Source organism: Echiichthys vipera, assembly GCF_963691815.1.
Source record: "Echiichthys vipera genome assembly, chromosome: 13".
Lineage (NCBI taxonomy): Eukaryota > Metazoa > Chordata > Actinopteri > Perciformes > Trachinidae > Echiichthys > Echiichthys vipera.
This window is the reverse complement of record NC_139838.1, coordinates 13,393,605-13,420,020: the sequence shown is the minus strand read 5'-3', so window position 1 is coordinate 13,420,020 and position 26,416 is coordinate 13,393,605. Positions and strand designations below refer to the sequence as shown.

At 41.6% G+C, this 26,416-nt stretch overlaps 1 protein-coding gene across 1 annotated transcript; it reads right to left on the bottom strand.

The window, feature by feature from the left end:
* Positions 1 to 550: 550 nt before the first annotated feature.
* On the bottom strand, positions 551 to 25,654 carry hibadha (3-hydroxyisobutyrate dehydrogenase a). The gene is made up of 8 exons (XM_083925930.1): positions 25,544 to 25,654; positions 22,783 to 22,943; positions 22,523 to 22,632; positions 21,556 to 21,677; positions 10,156 to 10,289; positions 9,767 to 9,843; positions 2,831 to 2,987; positions 551 to 2,091 (listed from the first exon to the last, which is right to left on the bottom strand). The coding sequence occupies exons 1-8, from the start codon at positions 25,614 to 25,616 to the stop codon at positions 1,933 to 1,935; spliced, it is 993 nt and encodes a 330-aa protein (XP_083782056.1). The 5' UTR covers positions 25,617 to 25,654; the 3' UTR covers positions 551 to 1,932.
* Positions 25,655 to 26,416: the final 762 nt, after the last annotated feature.

The following is a 26,416-nucleotide window of genomic DNA, read 5'->3' as shown; positions in this document are numbered from 1 at the left end:
AAATTGAGGACTGGCTGGGTGTGTTGTTCCACAGACTCAATGAATGTTGGATTGCATGACATGTTTTTACAGACATTTCATGGTCCCCAGAGGATAAATTCTACCGTCTTCATGAAGGGACACGTCAAGCCGGCGGTTGGTCCCAGCCGAACCGTCAAGACTGTCACCCTTATTTTGGCGTGTCCCGCACCGTTGGCCAATTCAGCAAAGCACCACTGGGCCTGAATACAACCGCACAGAACTGCTTGTTCCGGTTTAATTAGGTGTTTGTTCTGATCAATCAACAGGCAATATGGCAATTGAGTCTACCCTTAAATGTTCTGAACTTACCAAACTTGTCACTAACATATTATTTGTAAGAACTATTTCACAATATGCAGTGTGCAAATAGATAATTATATAAGCTATACATAATCATACCTTGAATGATAAGTGCTACTTCTTAAGCAACATGCTGCACTCACCTTACAAAACCAGACAAACACCAAATACAGAGAACATGTTTTATTTTAGGCTACAGTGCGACTGAGGATCTGTTTCACAGAGCAAAGACAAACTGTAGACGCTAATAATGAATTTTACTACAAAAAGTGACAATCCTTTTAGATTCCTCTTCAATACTATGCAACAATATGAAATATACATTATGTACATTTGCTCAGAGCAGGGAGGAACCGTTCCTCACTTTCATTTTACACAGATGTCATACAAGATAAGAGACAGAGAGACAGACAGACAGAGGAAAGAAATGTGAGGACTGACTGTAATAAAAGTCAAAACAACATTTTGTAGTGAACAGTATAAAATTCAAACAGTGTTGGTCACAAAATAATACTCCAGTGGCTCGATAAGCAGATGCAGACAATAGAGAAGAGAGGTAAGTTCAAAGAGATTCTTTAACTGTATCAAAATGGCCTGGCACATCGCACTGCGATGCAAACAGTGCAAAAATAACCAGATATAGTATATCACAGTATTTAACTGAGCTGAAGTGGTCGATTCAGTGAGTGAATGAAAGTATGTATGCTGGCAGGATGACTCAGGGGATCAGTAATCTTTGATTGAATGATACCACCTTCCTGCCAAAAACAGACAAATGTAGCAAAACAAGTGAACTTTGAGCAAACAGTGTGGCCAGTTTTGGTTACCTTACATGTAGTGCTGTGAATATGGGAGTTTTTTTCTCCTGTAGAAATAGGGTAACCTAAACTCTGCACTTCTTCTCTCGAATGAAATTCCTATAATGTAAAATCTTACTGTAACTTGTGTTTTCTTTTCTATCCTCTTTCATTTAACAGGGGCAGTTCAGAGTCATTTGGGTAACAGGCAATAAGCACAAACCAGACAAAAGCATACTTAAACCTTTCACAGTCATGCAATTATTACTTATCAACCTGAAAAAACACATATTATTTGCATTGGTACATATAAACCTGCAGCGCCTCATCCTACCTATCATTTTCCACTCCGGCCTCTCAGCCCAGCCTGGGAAGAGAGGTGCTTTGTCTCTAGATACTGATCTAAGGTCAGTTTTAGCATTTCCCCCATGCAGTTGGAAGCCATGAATTGAAAATATGATTCAGCTGATGCTATGAGGGGACATGTGCCGACATACAGTATGTTAATTGGACCACAGATCTGCGCCTGAGGGCAAGGCCTTAGTCTCTCCTGAGCATTGTGGGATAAGGGGCACTGGGTTGTGTGTGTGTGTGTGTGTGTGTGTGTGTGTGTGTGTGTGTGTGTGTGTGTGTGTGTGTGTGTGTGTGTGTGTGTGTGTGTGTGTGTGTGTGCGTGTGTGTGTGTGTGTGTGTGTGTGTGTATGTGTGTGTGTATGTGAGTGTGTGTGGTGGGGGTGGGTGTGGGGGTGTGTGTGGCTGTGTGTGTGAGTGTTTATGTATTGTAACATCACAGTCAAATATATTCCCCCTCCATTTACTGTCCTTCCTCCTCGCGTAGGAATTGGAAGACGGATGAGAAGTCCTTGTTAGCATAGCCGCGGGAGCACATGACCCGAAAGATCTGGTGGGCGAGGGACCCCAGAGGGATGGGTGTCTTAGTGTTGGTGGCAGTGTTTTGAGCCAAACCAAGATCCTAGAAACAGACAGACACAGAAAGAAGAGGCAGAGTGTCAGATAGGTGGACTAACATAATCTTTTTTGTTTATCGATCTTATCAATTGTAATAAAGAAGATGTTTATCCTAATTCTAAATCAGATTTCTTAATTTGGTGTGTGTGATACAGCAGCCCAGGCTTAAGTATGCAGGGCACACATTGCAAGTGTATTTATAGACACCCAGATGCACTAAATAATACAGAGACGCAGACTGACCCATACAGAAGAGCTGATGCAGTGACAGTTAAATTAGGTGGCACACAATAAGTCACAGATGGGATGGTGATGAGGAGAGCAGGAGTATCACACAGAGACAAAAGAACACTTTAAAATGAGACAAAGTTAATTACAGGGCTTAGAGACAGACATAAAAGAGTGAAAGAGCAAGAGTAGTAGAAGCAACTGAAATGAGTAGTCGATCAGCAGAAAATTAAATGGCAACAACTATTAAAATTGTTAATCATTTAGGTCATTTATCCTGGGTGGAAATACCCAACATTTGCCATTTCCAGCTTCTCAAACATGAGAATTGCTCCTTTTTTATTTCATTGTGAATTGTGCATTTATTTGAATTGTTGGTTGGAGTAAACAAGCAATTTGATGTACGCTTAAGCTCTGGGATATTGTATAGTACAGTATGTCCAATTTTTCTCTATTTTCTTTTATAGACTAAAAAGACAGAAAAGAAAACTGAGGGACACAAAGATAGATTGTACCTTAGCCATTAGTGTGGTTCCAAAGCCGCCCTGGTAGTTGTTAGCAGAGGGAACTCCCTCCATGACGCCGGGGACTGGATTATACGTGTCGCTGGACCAGCAGCGACCTGAGGACATGTTGAGGATCTGTGCCAGCAGCTTAGGATCCAAACCCAGTCTGGGAAAAGGAGGAGAAGACAGAAGTCAGTATCTCGTTCAGACTTGGTAATTCATGGGTGGATCATTAGTGTAAAAAACGGTCAAACTGGGTACATAAACTTTTGCAAGATTCTCTGATTGAGACTCAAGTCTTTCTCTCACACTAGCTCTGCTGGTGTAAAGGTTTAGTGTGTTGGTCCATGTCCGAAGGATTACATTTACTGCCACAATGACGACTCATTATGAGACGGTGAGATTGAGGTGAAAACTGCCAGTAGCGACAGAAAAGGAAAGAGGAATTCTATCTGACACGGGCTCCGCCACTCTACTGGATGGGTAATACTCTCCTCTCCTCCAAAACGCATTCACCCACTAAAATTTGTATAAATGTAGCCAGCCAATCAGGACGTGCACTTGATAACTCGGGGAATGTGGTGTGCGGTAGGGGTAGGAATCTCTATAGCACCTCACGATTCTAATCGATTATGATTCAGAGGGCTGCGATGCGATTATAAACCAATGCATCATATTTTTCTATACAGAATTTCTTTTTTCACACTGTGACTACTTTTGCATTTTTAGCAAAGTATTAGTAATGATTCACAATGAATTTACTTCTAATATATTTCATTAATAAAAACAAATACAAGTGATGTGATAATTCAACTGGAAGGTAACATTCGCCAGCATATATTCCTACATTGCAAATAATTTGCAGAAAAAGTAAAGTCTAACTGTTGCAGCATACTTGTAGCACATGAATACAGATTTTTGCATATTCTGAACAACATAAAAAGCTGACCTTATTGACAAATAAATAATAGAGACGCCAAAACAGCCATATTTGCAGCCATATTTGCAGCCATGTGGCGCTCATTTACTGCTTTCATTAGGAGACGCAATCGCTGCCACTCATCTGTGATAAAAATGCGCAGTTACAGTGACATTCTGTGACGGAAGGATGTCCACACATCTTATGTTAAAGCTATCCTACCCGCTTTCTATAGTGATTCCATTACTTCTGTTTTGGTCTGGTTGTAGAGTGCGCGGGTCGCTGTGGTTGGGTCTATGTTACGTTCCGACAAGGCACTCATTTATCAAGCTCCACCCACTGTACCCATAGAGTGTAGTAGAAGGCGGAATCTGTGTGAGATAGAAAAAGGTTACGATATTGTAACCCTATTTCTATTAGCACAGGAGGAACCCTCTAACTGTCACTCCTATGCTGCTCGCTGAAGAGGTGGTAGGATAGCAGACAGTGGTGTGTACTGCCTTATTCACTGTGGGACACATATTCAGATAGGCACATCTTGATTGGCCAGTTATGTTTATGCAGATTTCAGTGGGTAAATGCCTACTGTTATTGGATTTTCACCCATAGAATCCAATAGAGGGCTCCGGCTGTGCCAATACAACTAGGGTTACAATAATGTAATATTAGTTATGCTAGAGGTAGTAAGAAAATACTAATACGACAGACGCGATGGGAGCGATAGGAGCACTGATTATGGAGTTCATTTTAAAAACAGAGCAAAAAAAGAACATAGCAAAAGATGGGTTTTGGACAGCTGCTGATTGTAGTGACCCCTTTTGAACCTTATGCTAGGCTGTGACCATTCCTCAGTGTTAATGGCTGAAGGCTTTGTAATGCTGGCTAATGCAGTATTGATGTTTACCAGCACATCTATCCTTCATCATCCCTCTTTCATGAAAAGAGAAAGTGGAGGAGGTGAAATGGTTAAGCAGCACTGGGGAGCCATAAACCTAGCTGTCAGGTATAGAAGTATGCTCTCTTACTTCTGCTGCCCCATTTTGCAACAACCCACTTTCATATGCAAGAGGACAAATCTCCAGGCTAGGATATGAAGAAGCAAAAAGGAAAACGGCAGACAGAAGCAGGGAATGACACAAAGTGACAAACATTACAGTAGAGAGGGAATTAACTATAGCGCCTGTGTCGGTCTATTTAGTGCTGCTTTTGTATATTAACGGTTTAAAGGCCAGTGTAAAGCAGACCACATCAAGCCCTGGCTGCTTCACTTCACTGTTACTTACAGGCCTGTAACTCTATTCTGCTCTCAATATGACTATTAAACCATCATAGGTCCTTAAGGCCAACAGCCTTCCTCCCTCCCTCCACCTGGCTCTCATTCTGCCATTACTACCACAGCTTTTATTAGCTGTCTACTAACTAATTAAGTATGAGAATTGCGTTTACACACTCTCCATGTCTCTCCCTCCTCCCTTACCCTTCGTCTCTTTGTGTCTGCACTTGTGTTTTTTTAAACAAACTGTTTTGGAAATGTGGCATAAGTGACCATGCATGTGTGTGCGTAAACATGTGTTTTAGCTTGCAATTTTTTTTAACGGCAGTCTCGCTCATGATGTTTTTTTTTAGTTTATGTCTGAAAGCATCCCTTGCTATCCTGCTTCTCTTCTCCACCGCCTCCTCTCCTCTTCCTCCCCCTCGTCTTCCCTACTGACACCTCCCTGTCTGAGGACTCTGGGGGACATATGTTTGACATCGTGCACCCCCCCCCCCCCCTTCAAACTCTCCGCACACACAAGCAGGCAGCCCCTCCCTGCGTTCTGGGTCAGCAGCTGAAAAGGTTACTGGCTGAGCTACAATAAAGCGCGTCCGAGCACGCAGATCGTTTGTTATAGCGACCAGAGACGCTGACGGGGAGCTGTTGTCCTCTGTTAACGATAAATCAATGAAGTTCCCCTCCTGCTACCATCACACACACAGACGCACACACAACCACTCGCACATGCGGTCGTGGTTATTAGCTGACGCAGTGGTGTTGTTCCTCGCCTGCGTTAATTTGCGTGGCGAAGAGGACATGTCACGCTTTAACAAGATTGACATGGATAAACACACAAAGACACCAACGGTGAAACGAACGTGTTGCTGTACGATGCCGCTGCACATTAAAGAAATGTGCGCGTGAGAGGGATGGAGATGAAGAAAAGAGGGGAGGGTGTTTATGGGCTGGGGAGCTCTAGCAGGTGGAGTTCATTTGCAGCACTGATATTAACTGTCTGTTTCATTGCGATTAGCTTCTCGTCCTCATCTGATGCCGCAGGAGAGGAAGCCCAACCCGTTTTCCATTTATTATTACATTAAAGAACTAACGAGCACATATACACACACAAGCATTTACTGTCTCATTTATAGAGGCAACAAGCGCGTTTATCACTCAACTTTAATCTTCCTCGGAGCATATGCTCACAACTCATTTAAGGCGCGGAGATGTGCGTCTGTGTTCATGTTTGTTGTGGCAAACCTATTTCTGTCTCTCAACACAAAAGGGCTGTGTCTTGTTTTGCCCTTCGATTCGCCTGTTGTTCTCCTCATAAAATGAATAAAGGAGCAAATATGTGTGTGTTCCTACTCATGACTGCATGTTTGTATGCATGAACAATTGCAGGTAAACAGGTGTGCAAGGTGAGCTGTAAAAGCCTCATATCCCTTCCCGGGCCAGTCGCCTCTCTCCTCTTCTTCCTCTCCTTTCATCTTCATATGCATCATTAAAATCACTGCTGCTGCTCTCTCTGTGACTCTCTACAGCTTCTCAACCCCCTCTTTCACTGACTGGTTGGCTGCATGCAGGAATTACAGCAGGCGAAGGAGAAATGAAGGGATTAAAATAAAAGAATAAAATGAGGAGGGTACAGCAAATAGGGATGGGGAGGAAAAGCCAAAAGAGAGGGAAAGAAAGGACTGCAGAACGGCAGACCGTGTATTGGGGTTGGGGAGTGTGTGTGTGCTCATAATTGTCATGCGTGGCCATTCCTTGCACTAAGAGAACGTCACGCTCTGTTGGAGACGGCCCGAGCTTCCATCTGAGATCAACAAATTAGCTCGACGAGCAGAACTGTGTGTGTGTGTGTGTGTGTGTGTGTGTGTGTGTGTGTGTGTGTGTGTGTGTGTGTGTGTGTGCGTGTGTGCGTGCATGTACAGGTAAGAAGAAACACACACACATACACACACATTCAAAGAAAGGGCAGCTCTATCAGGCCCAAGTCCAGCGTGATAAAATGTTATTGCCGTTTTCCTGTAAATTGGCTGTGAGTGCTCGGTCTCCTTTGTGTTGGACTGTGTCTGTACACATACGCCTAAGAGAGCGTCCTCTCTGCATAAGAGGCTGGGCCGCAATGCAGCATGGGAGATTTACGGGTGCGGGCTCTCTCTAAACGATGACAGTCTTTGTCAAATCCTATAATAAAGCCCCAGAGATTGGCTGGTAAGAAAGGGGCGCATGTACGCACACAATGAATATGGGTCAATTTTTACATGTAAAAATAATTCACATTCAAAGTGAAGGGATGCAGTAGTTAGTATTCTTACCCTTTTTCCTTCCATATGTTATAAAAAGGTGCACAGGGAGAAGAAGCTATTGTAGTTTGGTAGAAAATGGCTCTTTTCAGTGTCTGTGGATGTAAATCTGTGTGTGTGTCTGTGTGTGTGTGTGTGTGTGTGTGTGTGTGTGTGTGTGTGTGTGTGTGTGTGTGTGTGTGTGTGTGTGTGTGTGTGTCTGTGTCTGTGTCTGTGTCTGTGTGTGCATCGGAGACAGTGTGGCAATGTGTAAATCTGTGTTGCTCCCTTAATGCCTCTATATTTCAGAGAACTGGTGGGGGGATTTATGTGCGACTGCTCATGCCAATTTTCTTGCTCTGTCTCAGCACAGATAAATCAGCTGCACTAACACAGCTGCACTGTGAGAAGAGCAATTCGCGTACATGCACTTACTCGCACACATACACACACACACTCAACGAGGTGTACACACCACACCATTTATGTTGCAAAACCATGAACCCACATGATAGTAACACATTGAACTGAGGAAACTGTCTATTATTGACTGGGGATATGTATAAAGTAGGTAATAAATTCCCACTTCTAAGGTGTAAAACTAATCTGATGTCTCAGGTAAGTTATTCATGTGAGGAATAGCTGATGTGTAGGCCTAATTTCCTAACCATAACTTCTGAAAAAAGGGAGATTGTGAAGGGAATGTGCACTATGATGATACTTAGATACTAAGATACTTGTTTCACAACTGTCCAGAATTTTTTAATCTTTGGGTGAGCTAGATATTTCAAGTTATATCCCAATGTTTTGGTTTAGTAATCAGGAGACTTACATCCTATCATTATCAGCCTTTGTGCCATGATGAATGATGGGATTTCTAGGCGGTTTTCAGTGGCAGGCTTGTGACAGGATACTGGTGAGAGCTCAATCAGTGGATGTAAATTAGAGTCAGTGGCTCCACCCTCTCATCCATCTCTCTCTGGCGGAGGTGGCTCTGACTCTGGGCTTGGCTGACCCCTCTGCACTTCCATAAACTACACATACATTTCCAAATCTGTACTGAAGTAGTGAATTACTGCCACAGTTATAGCCATATCACTGGTATAGTAATTGCTTTTATAGTGACGGCTATATCTAAGGGCTAGATGGAAGCCAAATTCATTCATGGCTAAGATGTGGTAGCCTCAAACGTGCCACCTTTAACTTCATAGTGATTGTACTGCCTATAACCAAATGTCCGGAAAAGTTTGTTGCTCCACATCCCTCAACAAGTAATAGGAACCCCATTGGATCTACCGAACAGCTGTTACTCACATGTACAGTAGTTATACCTCACTGGGCTACATCTGCCAGTGAACAACATGTTGTGATTACTAGCTCACAGTCCATTTAAAGCTTAGTTGTTATAAATTTAAAGCGGACATATGCTCATTTTCAGGTTCATACTTGTATTTTGGGTTTCTACTAGAACATACATGCTTTAATGTTTAAAAACACATTGTTTTTATCATACTGTCTGTCTGAATTTACCTGTATTCACCCTCTGTCTCACGCCTGTCTCTTTAAGCCTCCCTCCCAAAAAAAACCTAGCCTGGGCATTTTTTTTCCCTGCTCTCTCTCATTCAGGCCCCCCGGAAGCGAGCCAGGCTTTGAAGTCAACTTAACGTAGTGGCTATAGTGGCATTACAACTTCTGTGTCTGTCATGTGATTGACTTACATTGTGAAGACGTCTGTAAATCCGTGTATGCATTTTTTGAGCACCCAACCCCCACGAAATGAGTGGTTTCACGATCAGAATTTGATCCTTTTTAGTCCGATGACATATTGAAAGTCTAAAAAAGCTGCATGATTAAAACATGTCATCCCATATCGGGCGCACTAGTCTGGAAATAGTCTGGAAATTGTGTTGATCATGCAGGTATTTTTAAAAGCAGCAGTTGAACATAGCTTTATGCACCACAGAGCAGCTTTCATAGGAATGAGCAGGGCCCTGACTCAAACGTTGTATCCAATTATTTTTATACATCCATGCCGTCATTTCAGTTGGTGAAGGACTGTAACAGCCCTGTAGCAACACTTTCTGAATTACTGTATAGTATAGTTGTGACATCACAGCCACCCTTTAGGCCTGACAGCTCATTTAAAGGCACAGTTTTTGAATATGAGCTGTGTATTTCTGTGGATTAAGCTTCTTGATACTTTCACTTTCACACTTTATATAGCACCTTGACCTGCTTTATTATAAATAAAAAACATGAAAATCTCACTTTTTACAATATGGAACCTTCAAATTTGGTATAATCCAGGTATTTGAAAGGCCCACTCACAGGTTTCCATGCTTGAGAATTTCTGTGTTACCACTAACTGTGTCAGCGACATTAACCATGCCCATGTAAATGCAGGGTTTCATCCTTGCTTTTTCCTTTAGGATAACAGGTAGGAAGTATCAGCGTCTTATCACGGCATTGGCTGACAGTACCTGATACCGAGGTTCATGGTCTCTGCGGTCCCAATCATCCCAATGGCCAGGAGCATGTTGTTGCAGATCTTAGCTGCCTAGAGAAGATGGATCAGAAAGCAGAAAAGGTAGTTTTACTGTGTGTATATAAGGTGATTTTCAAGACAACTATATTAAAGAATCTACATTTATGATTATGATTCATAGGAACATGCTTTTAAATATGTCTAAACATTGTCAACCTATAGGGACATTTTGCATGAACTTTCCTGGATTGGTTAGCCATCGTCTTTCAGTTGTGATTCCTGATGGCTGTGTGTGTGTGTGTGTGTGTGTGTGTGTGTGTGTGTGTGTGTGTGTGCGCATGCGTGTGTGCATGCATGTATGTTTTTGCATGCTTGGGTCTTTACCTGTCCAGTGCCAACCTGTCCACAGTAGATAACATTGGCCCCCATGCAGGTGAGCAGCTCCTGTGCAGCCTTGTATTCCTCCTCCACTCCACCTACCATGAAGGTCAGTTTGGCCATGCTGGCAGCCCCGACACCTAAACACACAACACATGTTCAAACACAGCGTTGAGGTTACTGAGCTGAACACATGCTGTGCTTGATAGTAAAAACATCTGATACATCCACAATCTCTGAAATAATCCAACTCAGACCTGTGGACCTGCAACACAATGCCAATTATACACAAGGTTGAAGAGTGGGTTAAATTTTACAAAACTAAAAAGTGCAGATGAATCATATTGTAACTGAGCAAAGGTACAGGTGTATCCAACTAAAACATATGGTTTTGCCACACAAAATAACTAATATAGTAACCACTTGACTGTTTCAACACTACCAACTGTGTCTGAAAGGTCATCTGTGTACTTTTCTGTGTGTGTGTGTGTGTGTGTGTGTGTGTGTGTGTGTGTGTGTGTGTGTGTGTGTGTGTGTATGTGTTGCAGTCATAGTGGGACAGGCGTGTTAAGTATTGGTGCACCAGAGGGACAGAGGCATCTTTAAAAGCCGATTGTTGCCATCATCCCCTGCACAACCCTCGTGGGAGCCCTTGCCTTTTGTCCTGTCACCCTTACTCTCTTACAAACACACACACACACACACACCCCAACAGCTGTGCCTGAGGCCAGCACCCCCCTCATGGGGGTATCAGTGACAGGCGTGAGGGGTAATTAACTTTACACTTTATCATGTTCAATTAGGCGTCCCTTACCATGCCTGATGGCTTAAGGAGCGTGCCATGTTGTGGGAGGCAACCGCCCCCACCACCCCCCACCCCTCTTGCCCACTCCACATGGTCCTTAATGCAGAAATAACCCCTTTTCTGAGTGGGTTGGACCCAGCCAGCCCGAGTCTCCTCTGCAATGGCAGTGTCCCTTAAATGCTTGATTGAATAGCTGCGCAGTGAAATCTGGTAATCACATACTGTATACACACACTCACGCAGGAGAAAACAAAATGCGATACTGATCTCACACAATATATTTAGAAAAGTACTGTAGACATCAAAAGTCTGCGATCATGCATGACAAGTGAAAAAGGAAAGGAAGAAAGAGAAGGGGAGCGAGAGCGAGCGTGTTCAAATGTCTCTTCAGGGTGTCGTCTGGCTCTAATGAAAGGCCTCTTAATAGTGAAAGCCTAATAATGTCAGTGTTAATAATTAAAAGGGAATTAGCGGGGACAAAACTGCTGAAATCACATTATCAGACTGTGAAGAGGAGATCTCTCTCTCTCTCTCTCTTTCCAGGAACTATAAACATAAATATATATCTCTTTTCCCCCTCCCCCTTCTTTAATTGGCTGTTCTGTTGTCAAGTGTATGATGATGCTACTACACTGTATGCCTGTGTTGTGAGTGTCAGTGCTGAGCTGTCAGCAGGTCATTAGGGCCACATAATGAAGCCCAAAGCTCACTCTGTGGCAGCTGCCTATGGACCACCGCAAACACACGTTCAACATAAGGCCGCCACACACACCAATCACACACTCATATGGTTCACAGACCACATACATGATAGGTTTAGTTCCTTTCTTGTTAATTTATGTTGTCTTTTTAAACCTCATTTATATGTCTGACGTCTGTTAGAGTCTAGTTTAGCTTAATATAATGGAGTTTTAATTTAGCTTGGACGTTTTTGAACATTGTATTAGCTGTTTGGCCAAATAGCTTAAGTTAGGTATCATACACATGTGTACTGTATAATGTACAGAGCAAGAGTAGTCATTTACAATGTTTTGATGTTATAATTTTGAGAAAAATGAATAGAAATAGAAACTCAATTAGTGTTATCAGTTAGTTGCAAAAAGTTCCACTCAACTTGTCACTTAGTTTTTACATTTAATTTACTGGTTTTCAAGCTTCTTTTCAAGAGCTTCTCTCTTTCAAAGACACACACACACACACACACACACACACACACACACACACACACACACACACACACACACACACACACACACACACACACACACACACACACACACACACACACACACACACACACACACACACACACACACACACACACACACACACACACACACACACACACACACACACACACACACACACAAAGAGCAAGTGTGAAAACTGTGCTGGTTCATTAGTGGAGATCGCTGTTTGTGAACGACTAAAGAGGAGATTATTGATATCACAGTCAACGTGCTGATCAATATATCTCACTAAGGAGAGAAAGAAGGAGAGTAAGGAAGAAAGGAGAGAGAGAGAGAGAGAGAGAGAGAGAGAGAGAGAGAGAGAGAGAGAGAGAGAGAGAGAGAGAGAGGAGATGTAGAGATGACAGCAGAGAAAGAAAACGATCTTTCTCTTCCTACCCCCCCACACACACACACCCCAAACTCTCCCTCCCTCAAATTAACTAATCACCCATAATAAGCTCTTATGATCTGTAGTGGATTTCTATAGGCAGTGACACCAGGATGATGGAAGATCCTTGTTGGTAGAAGAATAACACATCATTAGCATAACAATGCAAGTGTGCTTGTGCGTGCGTGTTGGGGGTATCAGTGAGTCTGTACATTCTGCATGGGCAAAAGTGCATTTGTGTTTGCGTGCGATGTGTAATTCTATGAAAGTGTCTATGTAGTGAGTAGGTTTTTATCGTGTGTGTGTATGTGTATGTGTGTGTGTGTGTGTGTGTGTGTGTGTGTGTGTGTGTGTGTGTGTGTGTGTGTGTGTGTGTGAGGGGACATCCCGTTCTCGGACTGGTCCTGTCAGAGACGGATTAAAGAGGAATCCTAATGAGGCTTCCTGAGCGCAGGGCCCGCTGGCTCATCCATCCCAGCGGGAGTGACAGTCCTGGATCGTTAGCACTGCACAACTACACAACGCCCCCCTAGGGCAGGAGACAAGGTTTGCGTGTGTGTGTGTGTGGGGCGGGGGGCACCTATGATAGAAGATAGGGATGAGAGATGGTGAGTAGGGATGTAAATACAAAGAAGACATCCACAAGGAAAAAAAGTTCTGTATAGAATGCGTTAGTATAGAGTGCTAAAAAAACAGCCAATACTGCAACCCTTTTTCAGGGGAAAATAGCAGTATATTCAGAATTAAAACAAAAGTGCCACTCTAATGTGTAGCAGGCGATCCTTTCTTGGGAAATAATTCCCTTGGGAAAGAACCACCTCTCTCCTCGGCCACTTTCTTTCATCCAGTTCCAGGGGACAAGTTTTGGTTGGCTGAGTAGTGGGTGCCCACCGCGTCACCCCCAAATCAACCAATGCAAAAAATTCTCATAGCATAGTGAAGCTGGCTGCAGTATTAATGAGCTACTCTGTGGCTTTTACTGTGTAGAGTGAAAGAGTTAGGAGAATGAAAGAGGCACCAACAATATGTCGTATGAGGTATGAGAGAGGCACCACACAGCGCGCATATCCGCGTCTGCGTGTGTGCACGCGTTATTCTGTGTGGGCTTTGCAAGTTAGCTTCCATTCAATTAAACACACATATAGACATCTCCTTCATCTGATCTCCTCTATTAACAAGATTTGAGTTAATTAGGAGGCGATCAAGCACTATTAGGACAGATGCTTGACAGCAGGCTGCGACGACAGGCGTCAACCATGAACATAAGAGGTTGAAGCTGGTTGTGTGAAAGCAAAGGAAGATCAGAGAACAACTTTGGTTTGGCCTGTTTGTAGTGAACACTAAATTCATTAGCACTTCTTTCATTACACACAAAAGAATCAACCAAAGCAATCCATGACAGCATTATAACCTTTTAAACTTGGGCTTTTTTTTGAAGTGGTGTGTCTATGTACAAAGGAAGTGAGAATGTCTGTGTACATGTGCATGCAGTAACAGTGTGTGGGTTCCTGTGTATATATATATATATATATATATATATATATATATATATATATATATATATATATATATATATATATATATATATATATATATATATGTGTGTGTGTGTGTGTGTGTGTGTGTGTGTGTGTGTGTGTGTGTGTGAGTGTGTGTGTGTGTGTGTGTACAAGGGACAGGTGCAGATCCCAGAGCCGGCCGCCAATAAGACGTCAGTTGGAGCTTCTGAGGCCGTGTCTCAGAGTTACGAGCCGCATGTAAACCAGTAGGCCCTTTTTATTGGTGGTGGGTTTAAATTAAACTACATTTGTGAATATGAGGCTACGCAAACAACACACACAGACGCACACATACACACACAAAAAAGGGGCTGTTCCCAGAGTTTGGTAATGAATGACGCATTTGACGAGCCACAACCCTGCTTTTTTCCCTCCAGAGAGTATACAGCAAAACACTTGGAGCCAAAACAACAACTATAATATCTCTTCCAAACACCTCATTTCCTCAAATGATAATGTAACTGTTCGTACTTCGAGAACGCCAGGAGAGATTTAGGGAAATGCCAGATTTCAGGTCACACCTTCAAGTCCAAATGCAATTGGTATAAACGAGCTCTGGCTTTGGCAATACACTGCATTGTTTGCTACTAAGTTTTTAACTGCATGCACATGTAACATTTTTGCGTGGCTGACAGCAATCTATAATTCAGACTGAAAAGAGCCTTCACACTTAATAGTGTAACAGCCTTGAGTGAATGGGAGTTGACTGCTTTCAGTGGTAGCCAGTGGAGGTAGGATGTTTGCAGGCCAACAACGCAGCCTCATGTGGTCCACCATTATAATTACACCTCTGGGCAGATCTTTTTTTTCTCAAACAAATTAAAAACCCAAACATACCCTGTAAAAAGCATAACGGATATCAAGTAAATATGTGAAACAGTATGAGGGTGTGCAGTGACCAAAATGGCTAACTAACATTAAAAAAAAAAAAATCAGCACTTTCAACAGTTTATCCGCCAACTTTGCTAATGCCCCTCCACTCTGTTTAAAACAGACTCTTTATCAGCTCCAGTTAACAAGCACAGAGCCATGAGAACTGACTCACGCAGAAAAACATGCTATGAGAACCTTGACTGGAGCATGCTTGGGTTTTGGGAAAAAAAAACAAGAGTTAATTCAGTTTAGAGCATCACCATAAAATAGTATCTTGTATATAAATGTTACTAAAGACTTAAGGGTTTAGTTTGCAATGCCTGTCCATTGACCGCTATGCCAGCCCTCATCGTCATCGTCATCATCATCATCGTTATCATCATCATCATCAGTAACTGCTCTATTCCGTAGGGGAGAGGCTGGTCAATGGTAGGTGACACAGGGTGGAGGGAGCAGGAAAGGTCCAAAATCAATCGCTCTCTGGCCCAATGAGACTCATCTAGGGAGAAGCAAGTTAATAATGATCCCCAATTAGGCCTTTAGCAAGCAGGGACATGGACAAATACACACACACACACACACACACACACACACGGTTGAGGAGCAGAAACTCCTTCATACAGACAGAATGCAAATACGCTTTTAGGTGAGTGACATGCAGTGTGACATTTGAGCTACATCTGACAGTCTTTTTGTACACCAGCTTACTATTTGTCCAGACACACACACACACACACACACACACACACACACACACACACACACACACACACCAGATGACATACGGGCAGAAATGTGAGAGCCAGTCCACAGCTGCTGTGGGTCTACCCCCATCTGGAGCCCAGAGCTAGAGTCCCCCGTCACAACCCCTCCATCATCACCGTCCCTGGTCACTTTACCACCCTACACCCTCCCTCCCACTGACCCCCGCCCATTCCCCCCTGTGTCCTCAGAACCCGTCAGTGAGAGGCTTGTTATGCTAATCTAGTCTTTGGACCACTGAAGCTCCTCTAGTGCTGGTAAGCCATCAACTTGACGGACTGCGACAGCACCGCCCCCCTTCCCATCCAACCTGATTTCTTAACTCAGTGTCAAAGAATCATCACTAACCTTCACTAAACTGCCTTCAGAACCTGAGTGCTCTTCTGCTCCTTCCTCTCACCAGACGTACCAGTGGCAGGTTTTACAAAGACAAGTTGGTGTTGATTCAATTAGTCCACTATATTTACTCCCCTTTTCCTTCATTTAAGAGTCTGAATGAAAGAGTCAAATTTATGCACTATAGAGTGCAAAAAAAAGTATCCATAACATGTACACTACTTTTTGCTAAAATGTCATGCAACATCAGACCTGACAATAATTCATCAGTCTATAAGCTCACTATAGTTAGCAAACATTAAGGTTTATCAAATAGGGAATAGTGAATGAGTGAGCACGGGGGTATTTTTCAGTCCTGATAACAAGAAACACACAATATGGACAACATAGTTAATACTGGAGCTGCAACTATTACTTGATTAATTGATTAGTCGATTACACCAAACAATTAAGGAAAATATCTAATTGTTAGTTAATACTTTGAGATTTAAGTTTGTATCACAAACAAAGAGACTTTTTTGGACCAAAATAATCTGCTGGAAAAACATTAAAGATTTTTAGGTATATATATATATATATACAGAGAGAGAGAGAGAGAGAGAGAAAGAGAGAGAGAGAGAGAAGCAGAGAAGATCACACAAAACAGTTAAGATGTCATGTAGTAGTAAATGTACAGTAGTAGTAAATACAGTGTAATGTAAAGGGGAGGGAGTCAGCCCCAAAGTGAGCGTCATCTTCGGCCCTGGAGGCAAAATAACTTGGTGCACTGCTATCATATGGATTGTAGGGGAAATATTGTGTGTGTGAATGACAGGCAAACTGTGAAGTGCTTTGTTTGGTAAGGTACAAAAGGTAAACTAAACTAAACTAAATTGCAGTATTGGTCTAAAAAGTATCGTTTAGTCCAAAAGGTTAACTACTGGTCACAAGGTGTGTCCTACGTCGATAAAAAGTATTTTCTCAGTCAATCTGCACTGTGCACTTGTGTAAGTCGCATACTAAACTATTTCTTGATGTTTCAAAAAGGAACAATTTAATGCTTAAATGTTAAACTAAACAGCGTTGGGCAACCAGTGGACTAAAAACTAATATGATAATAACAATGATCTGATTTTGAATGTATTGTATCTCTATATGTGGTGTTAGCCATGGTCAAAGTAGATCGTTGTGGTAGAAACCCCAGGTCCTGTGTGCCTGGAAGCCTAAATAGGAGTCAATATCAGTCAGCATAGAAGTAGATCGGCAGAGCTGACTGACGAACAAACTGGTGCCAGCATTGGTTTGAACAAGCTCCTACAGGCTGGAGGATGACGTTCAAACTGTCGGCAAATGACACACTGCAACACTCAGGCCTCAGTTGATGTGGTATGGATATGATTAGAGTGGTGTTGAGACTCAGCCTAAAGAGGTAGTTAGCTGAGGATTATAAGACCTCACAAACAAGCAACATTACCTTGAGTGCCTATGGTCCCACAACAGCTTGACTCCTTCTTGCTTTCATTTAAACCAATAGCAAACTTTCCCAGCACTGGGAAAAACACAATGAAAGGTTTTTTAGGGCCTTTTTAAAGCCACCGTCCGTTAGCAATGTGGCAGCCCACCATGGGCACACATACACAAATACAGGCATTCTGGGTAATTACTGCTAACGACCCCGCCGCTCGTGTGCCAGACCTCCTATTTTTGCAATTGCCGTGCCAACACCCTGGGCCTGTGACATCAGAGCTTGTTTTGTTGTGGGTCAACTTTGCATGCGGACGCTTTTAATGACACCAGACAGTGGTAGAAGTGTGTGTATTCAAGCAAATGTTAGCATGCCTGATGAACCAGTGTCGAAGTTAGTGTCTATGCATGAAAGTGTTTGCACAGAGATGTGTATGGATAAATGATGTGTGTTTGTGTACCAGAACAGCTGGGTCATGCAGGGCTAAAGCCAAGACACTGGTCAATGAGCAATGAAAGTCAACAAGATGCCCATGAGAAGAAAGCGAAAGTCTTTTTTGATTGCTCTTTTTAAAAAAGGTTATGACTCTACTATTCAGATCCCACGGTTTACTGCCAAACCTCTAGTGACGCACACAACATACAGACACACATTTCTGTGTAAAACACGCCACCTCACACACCACACACACACACACACACACACACAAAGGATTCATTTTATCTATAAAGGCAAAACTAAATTAAAAACAAAAACAAATGCAGAAACCAAAAAAAGAACAGACTCTCTGCAAAAGTTTAAGAGTATGGGAGATGACAGCAAGTCTCTGCTGATTGTATTGTTATCCTAAGTGGACAAAATTCTTGTGTTAGGTTAAAATGTTTTTGTATAATTGCACTGTCGTTACTTGCTGCTCTGTGTGCCCTGAATTGCCCCCCGGGGACAAATAAAGTTTTTTGAATTGAATTTGAATTGAAATACATTTTGTAATTATATCTCAAGTGTAGTGTATCCAACTGATACGATAAATGATATTAATAAAATATAACCTTATATTATTGTGTGTCTATGGAATCCATCTGAGACAATGCAGGCCATTTTCTTAAACTAAAATTGAGAAAGTTTCATATTTAGACAAACACAGTTGTGGAATGTAAAGGAGTACATTAAAGTACTGTATTTCAGTACAATTTTGAAGTACTTGTACTTTACATTTTCTGCTACTTTATACTTCTACTCCACTACATTTTGGAAAATATTGTACTTTTTACTCCATTAAATGTATTTGAAAATTTTAATTACTAGCTAAAATGTAGAGTTAGATTATTAATAAAAAAATATGAATCAACGTATCACTATTATAGGTGAAGCTACTAACCAGTATATGAAGCAATTCAAATTAATCCCACCTTTGACATTAAAGTGATGAACACATTAATGCATCACTAATTGTATTTCAGAAATATATACAGTATATGATTCTTAAATGGATCACTTTGCAAAATTAGTACTTTTACTTTTGGTAATATAAGAATGTGATGATCCTAATACTTTTGTACTTTTACTTAAGTATTTTTACACTGCAGTATTGGTACTTTTACTTAAGTAAAATATACTTCTTCCACCACTGTACATACAGTATTAATATGATGATAATATTGGACACAGAGCTGAGCTGCTGTCAAACATACTCATAACACATACACATAAACCTCATGAGGATGACAATGCCCTATTTGGGTAGGGTGCCATCTCCTGGTTAGAACAGAGCATGTAACCTCATATCCGACCCAGAGATGTGGACAGATGGGGATACACAGGTCTCTGCTATTTCCTGTGAAGTTGCCACATGCTGAAACCTTCTTTGATAACCTGTATGTCTCCTCAGCCTGGCTTATCAGGGTCATACAACCAGCAACTAGCATTCCCTATATAGCCCAGAGGAGGGCTGAATGTCCAAGTGTGTGCTTTTTAGGGCAGAAACTAACCATTCATTTTCTTATCAGTCAGTTATTATTTTTTTAAGATTAATGGATTTGTTGTTTTGTCTTTAAAATGTCAGAAATTATTGAAAAATGCCCGCCACAGGTTCCCAAAGCCTTAAGTGTTTAGTTAAGGGTTTTGTCAGACATACAATAATATGGATTCCTAAATTTCAGAGGCCAGACTGAGTGAATGTTTGGTACTTTTGCTTTATAAATGACTTGAATGGATTATCATATTATGGCAGATTCTCAATATCCCCGTTGAGTTGTTTTCTGCTGATACGTTTTGGCTTGTACACTAAAATAGCTGTATGCACTTATACATATGACTTAAGGATGTCTTGAGGTGACATTGGTTGGGCGGGTGCATGCAGCATGTGTGCGTGTGTGTTTGTGTGTGTGTGTGTGTGAAAGAAGAGTGTCTGCAGAGCCAGTTGCAGAGGCCAGAGGTAGCAGGTAAATCATTGGTCATCTCAGGCTAGTAAAACAGGCTTAGTTAAGTGACAGGAGAGGAAGAACCTTCACAGAGGACTGCACAAACACACACTGTGCAGTTTCTATAGTATGTAAACATTGTGTCTGTAAAGGGAGAGTAACAGACTTAAGGCTCTGATCTCGCTGACTGCAGTCGGCCTGTTCTGCAGACGCCAGCTGGTAAACATGCCAGTGTGGGCCGAGTCTTTGTTTGCACCGGCGAGGGCGGCAGCTACAGTGTGTATTATGTATGAATTAAAGACTGTGCAATAAAAAGAAAATATGACCAGATTTAGTGTTCAAATGTGAAAAATGTGGCATACCTTAACGGCATACCTGCATGAAAAGAATTTTGTGTGTGTGTGTGTGTGTGTGTGTGTGTGTGTGTGTGTAAGAGAAAGAGAGAGATGGACAGTTTTACTGCAATGTGTCTCCTTCATGTCTTATCTCTCTCCTCTCCTCTCCTGCACTCCATGTGAGGGCAGACTCTCTCCTCTTTATGACTCTTTATCTGACATGAAAGGCACTAACATGGGATACCCGCCATTACGGCTCCATCAACATGAAAAAGCTCTGACACAAGATTCTCCGCTGCGACTTAGCCCATTAAGGACGACTGGTGATCCTGTGCTCTGTCAAGGAGCCGTCACAAGCAGACAGCACCGACATAATGAGGACTTAAAACCTTAACCTTGTCTTTAAGACTCCTGGTCAAAAGCAGCAATAAAACCTCAAGAGGGCACCTACTGGCTGGCCCGCTCAGTAATTACAACCCATGTCCTAGCACTACCCCAAATGGTCCAATAGTTTAGATATACAAAAGAGTGTAAGTTCAGAAGGAAGGCTGAGGGGTCATAGGCCTCACACTATGATTAGTATTCTGATGAACAAACGAGCAGTCTGATTCTGCTTTTGATACTGCCACTAACATCAACCCTCAACCCCTTTATATGCCTGAACAGTGGTACTGGTTTTAAAGAGAGAAATAAAGCTTTCTATACCTTCAGAAATTAGTAAAATTACTAAGAGCAAATTACAATGCACAAGCTTCAAAGAATTACAAAATCAAATATGCAAAGATGGACTTTACAGATGTGAGGTGCTTTAGAGACCATCTTGTAATTGGATCACACCAGCCACAACGGCAAATCGGGCCAGGGGCGTGAAGCAGGTCAATGGCCACTTCCCGGCTTTTTTTACCCTCCTACTTCCCGGCCCCCTTGGTACGGACCACACCCATCTTTGAACTCATTCTCAATTTTGATCTCCACTATACAACTGTGCAGTTCCATGACTGTATCTTACACGGTTGTGATGCACCCAATTTGACATGACACACACACACACACACACACACACACACACACACACACACACACACACACACACACACACACACACACACACACACACACACACACACACACACACACACACACACACACACACACACACACACACACACACACACACACACACACACACACACACACACACACACACACACACACACACACACACACACACTCTCTTTGAATGACACATTACCTCCTGACACTGGAGCATCCATGAACACTGCACCCATCTTCTCTGCAGCAAGTGCCATCTCTCTTGAGACAGCAGGGTCGATGGTGGAGGAGTCAATTAACAGTGTTCCCTTCTTTACCTTCCTGGAGAGGGCAAGACATAAAAGGCATCAACACTTCATGTACAGTGCATACATTTTGTCTGGCCAAGCCTTTCTGTTTGTACATTAAACAGGCTGCAGTTGTGCGGTTTCTTTCTAAGGCTACGTTCACACTGCAGTTACAAGTCACCTGAAACTGTTTTTTTCGCTCATATGTGACCCATATCTGATTTGCTTTTGACAGTGTGCACAGCACAAGTCACATTGAATCTGACATTTTCAAATCAGAATCAGGCCACTTTCAAATGGGATACTGAATCGGATACATATCAGATTTCTTTTTGAACGCGAACGCAATCTGGACAGCCAGGTTCATTTAATGCGGCTTTGACGTCATTCTGACCCAGGACAGCAGTGAAGCAGGCGGCCAGTGGAGGGATAGTGAAGTTAAGATAACAGTGAAGTCACCAAACACTGTTTTAAACATTAAGCCATTAAGTCCAACAACACCGGTTGCCGTTGCCATGTTCGCTTCCGTTAACACCGTTAACAATGATTGAGTGCACATGCGGGTCACTTCAGGAGCGTGAGCTATTCACACAGCAATCTGTAGACAGGCCACATTTAAAGGTGTGATAATAATAATAATAATAATAATAATAATAATAATAATAAAAATGTTAATAATACATTTTTTCGTATTGCACTTTACATTTAACAGGCTGCAGTTGTACATAATGTGAACAGCCAAACAGTAAATCGGATTTGAGCAAAAAAATCGGAATTGCGCATTAAGACCTGCAGTGTAAACATAACCTTATAGTTTTAAAAGAGGGTGGGGTTACATGAATGTCACAAACAGAGCCTGTGATAGTTTAGTTTGCTTACTTGAGGATGCCATTTGGGCCTGTGTAGACTTCAATGACATTGGGACTGGAGGGCAGCATTGTGAAGATGCGGTCTGCTTTCTCTGCCACCTCTGCTGGAGAGTCTACTACCTGAAGAATAGAGTCACCGTTGCACAATATCATCACATCATCAACAATTCCATGAACAAATAGGATGTATTTAGCTCATTTAGTAGCCTACAGTATATATTTGTTACATTCTATCAAAATTCAAACACCCATAAGTGAGTGTTACTGTACCTGCGCTCCGATGTCCTGCAGCTCCTTGCATGACTCGGGGAAGACATCAGTGGCAATAACGGGGTAACCGTTTTTTAACAGGTTTCTGGCCATGGGAGTGCCCATGTTTCCGAGACCAACGAACCCCACTGGTGTTTTTGAGGCCATTGATCGCTTTGACACTGAGGGAACAACGTCATTAGAGGTCTGAGAAAAATGTGAGACTTGTTTTGTTGAAATCCAGTGCAATAAAAACACAATTAAAAAACACATTACAATCAATATATCCAAAATCAATATATAGACCGATAGTTCAGAGAGGCTGCAGTAACTATCTGTAATACCATGTATGTTTTAATACTTGTGATAGTTGATTAATTTGATTCTGCTTACCTAGCTACCCAGGCAAAGGGAGTTTATTACTATATTTCCTTTTAAAACACAGAGGAAATGCAAAGTGCTTTACATACAATGAAGCTACTTTCCACAGTATGAAACACTTGGATCCCTATGGTTAATGACTGTCAGGTCGAATGGCAGTGAGAATGAACTGAAAAAACTGCATGCTGTTCTGCAATTTTTCAGAGGGAAATGCAGAAATTAGAATCAATATCAGTGGAGCAAGTCTTTCTGCTGTAACTTACGACCAGCTTTTGGGCAGTCTGGCCAGGCTATTAAACACTGCTGGCTCAGCCAAGGTCGAGTCAGGTTAACAGATACTAAACACAGTTGAAACTCTGGCAGAGAAACAACCAGACTACAACAACAAGATTATACCTGGATAGCGAAGCACAAAGAGTAAGCCCTACCTTAAACTCACCCAAGCCTTCAACATATACTGTAGATAATGCTATATTACTCCAGAGCTGATACTTTTTACAATTCCAATAAAGTATTCTCTAACATTGGCCTTAAATGATCAAGACAAATATATGTCACATCATGTTTGATAAATATCAATAATGTAATGATCTATGAAATAAAAACAACAACAAATGAACAGATGCTTATTCCAGATCTTCTCATTACACCTATTTGCCCTAAACTGAGTTTAAGAAGGGAATGACACCATACAACAATTTTCTACCTTGATGGACAAAGTACTTTACAATTTGTAAAGTTGTTTGTTTTTTTGATGGAGCCAGATAGATGGACCCAGGGACCACCAACCACCACCTTGTGATCAGTGTTGAACTTGGGCAGTAACTAGTTAATAGCAACATATTGGAGAAATAATATTAAATTCACCAGTAATGAGTAGTAGAAAGAATTACTAATAAAAAAATCCAACAATCCAATCAAATCTTGAGATTAATTCAATTTGAGCCAAATGTACTTTTCATCTGACCTATAAGTTTTATGGATTCATAGGCTGCAGAAAAAAACTGCTAGTTTGAAGCCTTAGCTGGCTGCTCAGAGGACTGCATGCAAAGCAGAGCAGAAAGGACACAATTGCCAATTTTGTGTGGTAGAACTGAAAGGTAATATAACAGAAACATAAACTAATTACTGTTTGCAGGTAGTAGTAGAGTAGAGTAATAATATTACTTTTGAAAAAAGTAACGAGTAATGAATAATAAATTCAATTTGACACTGCTTGGATTAATGGACAGCTCTACTTCCTGAGCCACAACCGCACCATGTGTTTTTAAGAGACAGTCCAACAGAGGAAAGCAGGAAATTCTCACATTTGATGCTGAAACTAGGAAAATGTTTGCATTAAATGGTTGATCGATTTTTCTTTTGATTAATAGATCATTTTATCATCATCATTTCATCTTGAATTTAATTTAGCACTTAAAATGAGCATACCATTTCATTAACACAGATACATTGACAAGCAATGAAGTATAACGCTACTGGAGGTATGGTATAAAGGTAATCTGTTTGTTTGTTTGTTTGTTTTGCTTTAAAGTCCTTATTCAGTCCATTACAGAACACTTGGCAACTAGTTTATCTGTTTATTATATATCTAAAATAATAACATGGATTCATATGTTCACTCTCTACAGGACTGGGTAAATACCCTGTCTACTCTATAAAAGGCAGAACCAGGGGGGAATTAAAAACAATATATTTGGGCATTTAGAGTGAGATCATTAACAGAAATCATTCCTGCAGCCAAACTGAACCATTGCAGTGCCAGGATACTGGTATAACTGTTCAAAAAGAACAACATTTTCAACACCAGAGAGTCCAAGGACCAGTGAAACTACAACATCATGTCAGCGGTCCCTTCATTAGAAGTAGCATCACTAGGGGCCATTTAAATTCAATACCCTCTGTTGCTGACTCAACATGTTGTGATGCATTGAAGGAGGGGCAGGGATGAGTGGATAGAGTAGGCGTTGTTGCAAAGTGGCAATCGTAGACTGAATGTGTGCAATGAAGAACACATGTATTGAGAACACCTAAAGCAGACTAACATAAACAGAATTCAATGCAGATGTGACCTATTCTGCCGGTATCTGTAAGTCTATAAAGAGATCACTGCCAGTTAAAATTAGCTGTCACTGGCTATCGCTTCACGTTTCATTACGCTCATGTCCATTGAGCACATTGTCCTTACATATTGCACGACTGAACACCACACAGCGGGTCTGCCATTGTGTCCAGACTGTCACACATAACCAGCACGAGCAGTAAGTATTCATACTTTCTTCAGATGGCTAACAGGTTAGCTAACAGGCTGGAGCAAACAACGCTCCGTTTTTTCCCTTTTCCTCTCAACACACGGGGGAAAACGGTACAAGGAAACTGACAACATGAGCGAATACCTTACCGAAAGCAAGGTCGACATGCTTTTTATTCCACCGTAACAATACATTTCGCGACCCTCTAAACAACGCAGCCATAATTCTCTCCCCTTGACCTCGGCGTACGGTGACAGCTGTCAAACCAGGAAAACCCAGCTGAACTGTTGTGATTGACGCCAATCACAGCGCTCGATGAGCTTCCTCCGCGAATGGGAACGAGGCAAAGGCGGGACATCCGGTGCTTGTCATCTGATGCCCTTTAGAGGTTTCTGTGAGTACAATATCCACTATGGATTAAAAAAAAACATCAATAGATACAGCTAATTCAACTGACGTTAGAATTTATATATATATATATATATATATATATATATATATATATATATATATATATATATCTTATATATTATATATATCTTGCTTTGTTATGATGGTACCTAGTTAGTACACATTAAACAGAGCGCAGCTGATCTCTACAGTAATCATAAAATAAGATTATCCTTTATTAGTCCCAGAGTGGAAAGATTTACAGTGTTACAGCAGCAAAAGAGGATAGCACAAATAACAAAAGCACCAATACCAATTGCAAAATACAACATATAATAATAGCCTATGTATGTACACAGTAAACAAAAACAAGTAACGGTTTAAAATAGCTTTAAGGTAAAACACAAAAAGTGATGAATGAACAAAGTGGTCCACAGTGTGCGTGTGTGTGTGTGTGTGTGTGTGTGTGTGTGTGTGTGTGTGTGTGTGTGTGTGTGCGTGTGTGTGTGTGCGTGCGTCTCTTTATGTGCTACTGTAAGTCAGAAGGTATATATATGAAGCAGAGGAAGATACTATGTAAACTGATTTAAGTATCTTACGTTTTTAATAGAGTATTATCTAGTGGTGGAAAC

What these genes read in the sequence shown, in the direction of transcription:
- hibadha (XM_083925930.1), bottom strand. Translation starts at nt 25,616, where the DNA reads ATGGCTGCGTTGTTTAGAGGGTCGCGAAATGTATTGTTACGGTGGAAT. An exon ending in GCATGTCGACCTTGCTTTCG is followed by an intron (nt 22,944 to 25,543) that starts GTAAGGTATTCG and finishes TTGTTCCCTCAG; the next exon opens with TGTCAAAGCGATCAATGGCC. An exon ending in GGCCCAAATGGCATCCTCAA is followed by an intron (nt 21,678 to 22,522) that starts GTAAGCAAACTA and finishes TGCCCTCTCCAG; the next exon opens with GAAGGTAAAGAAGGGAACAC.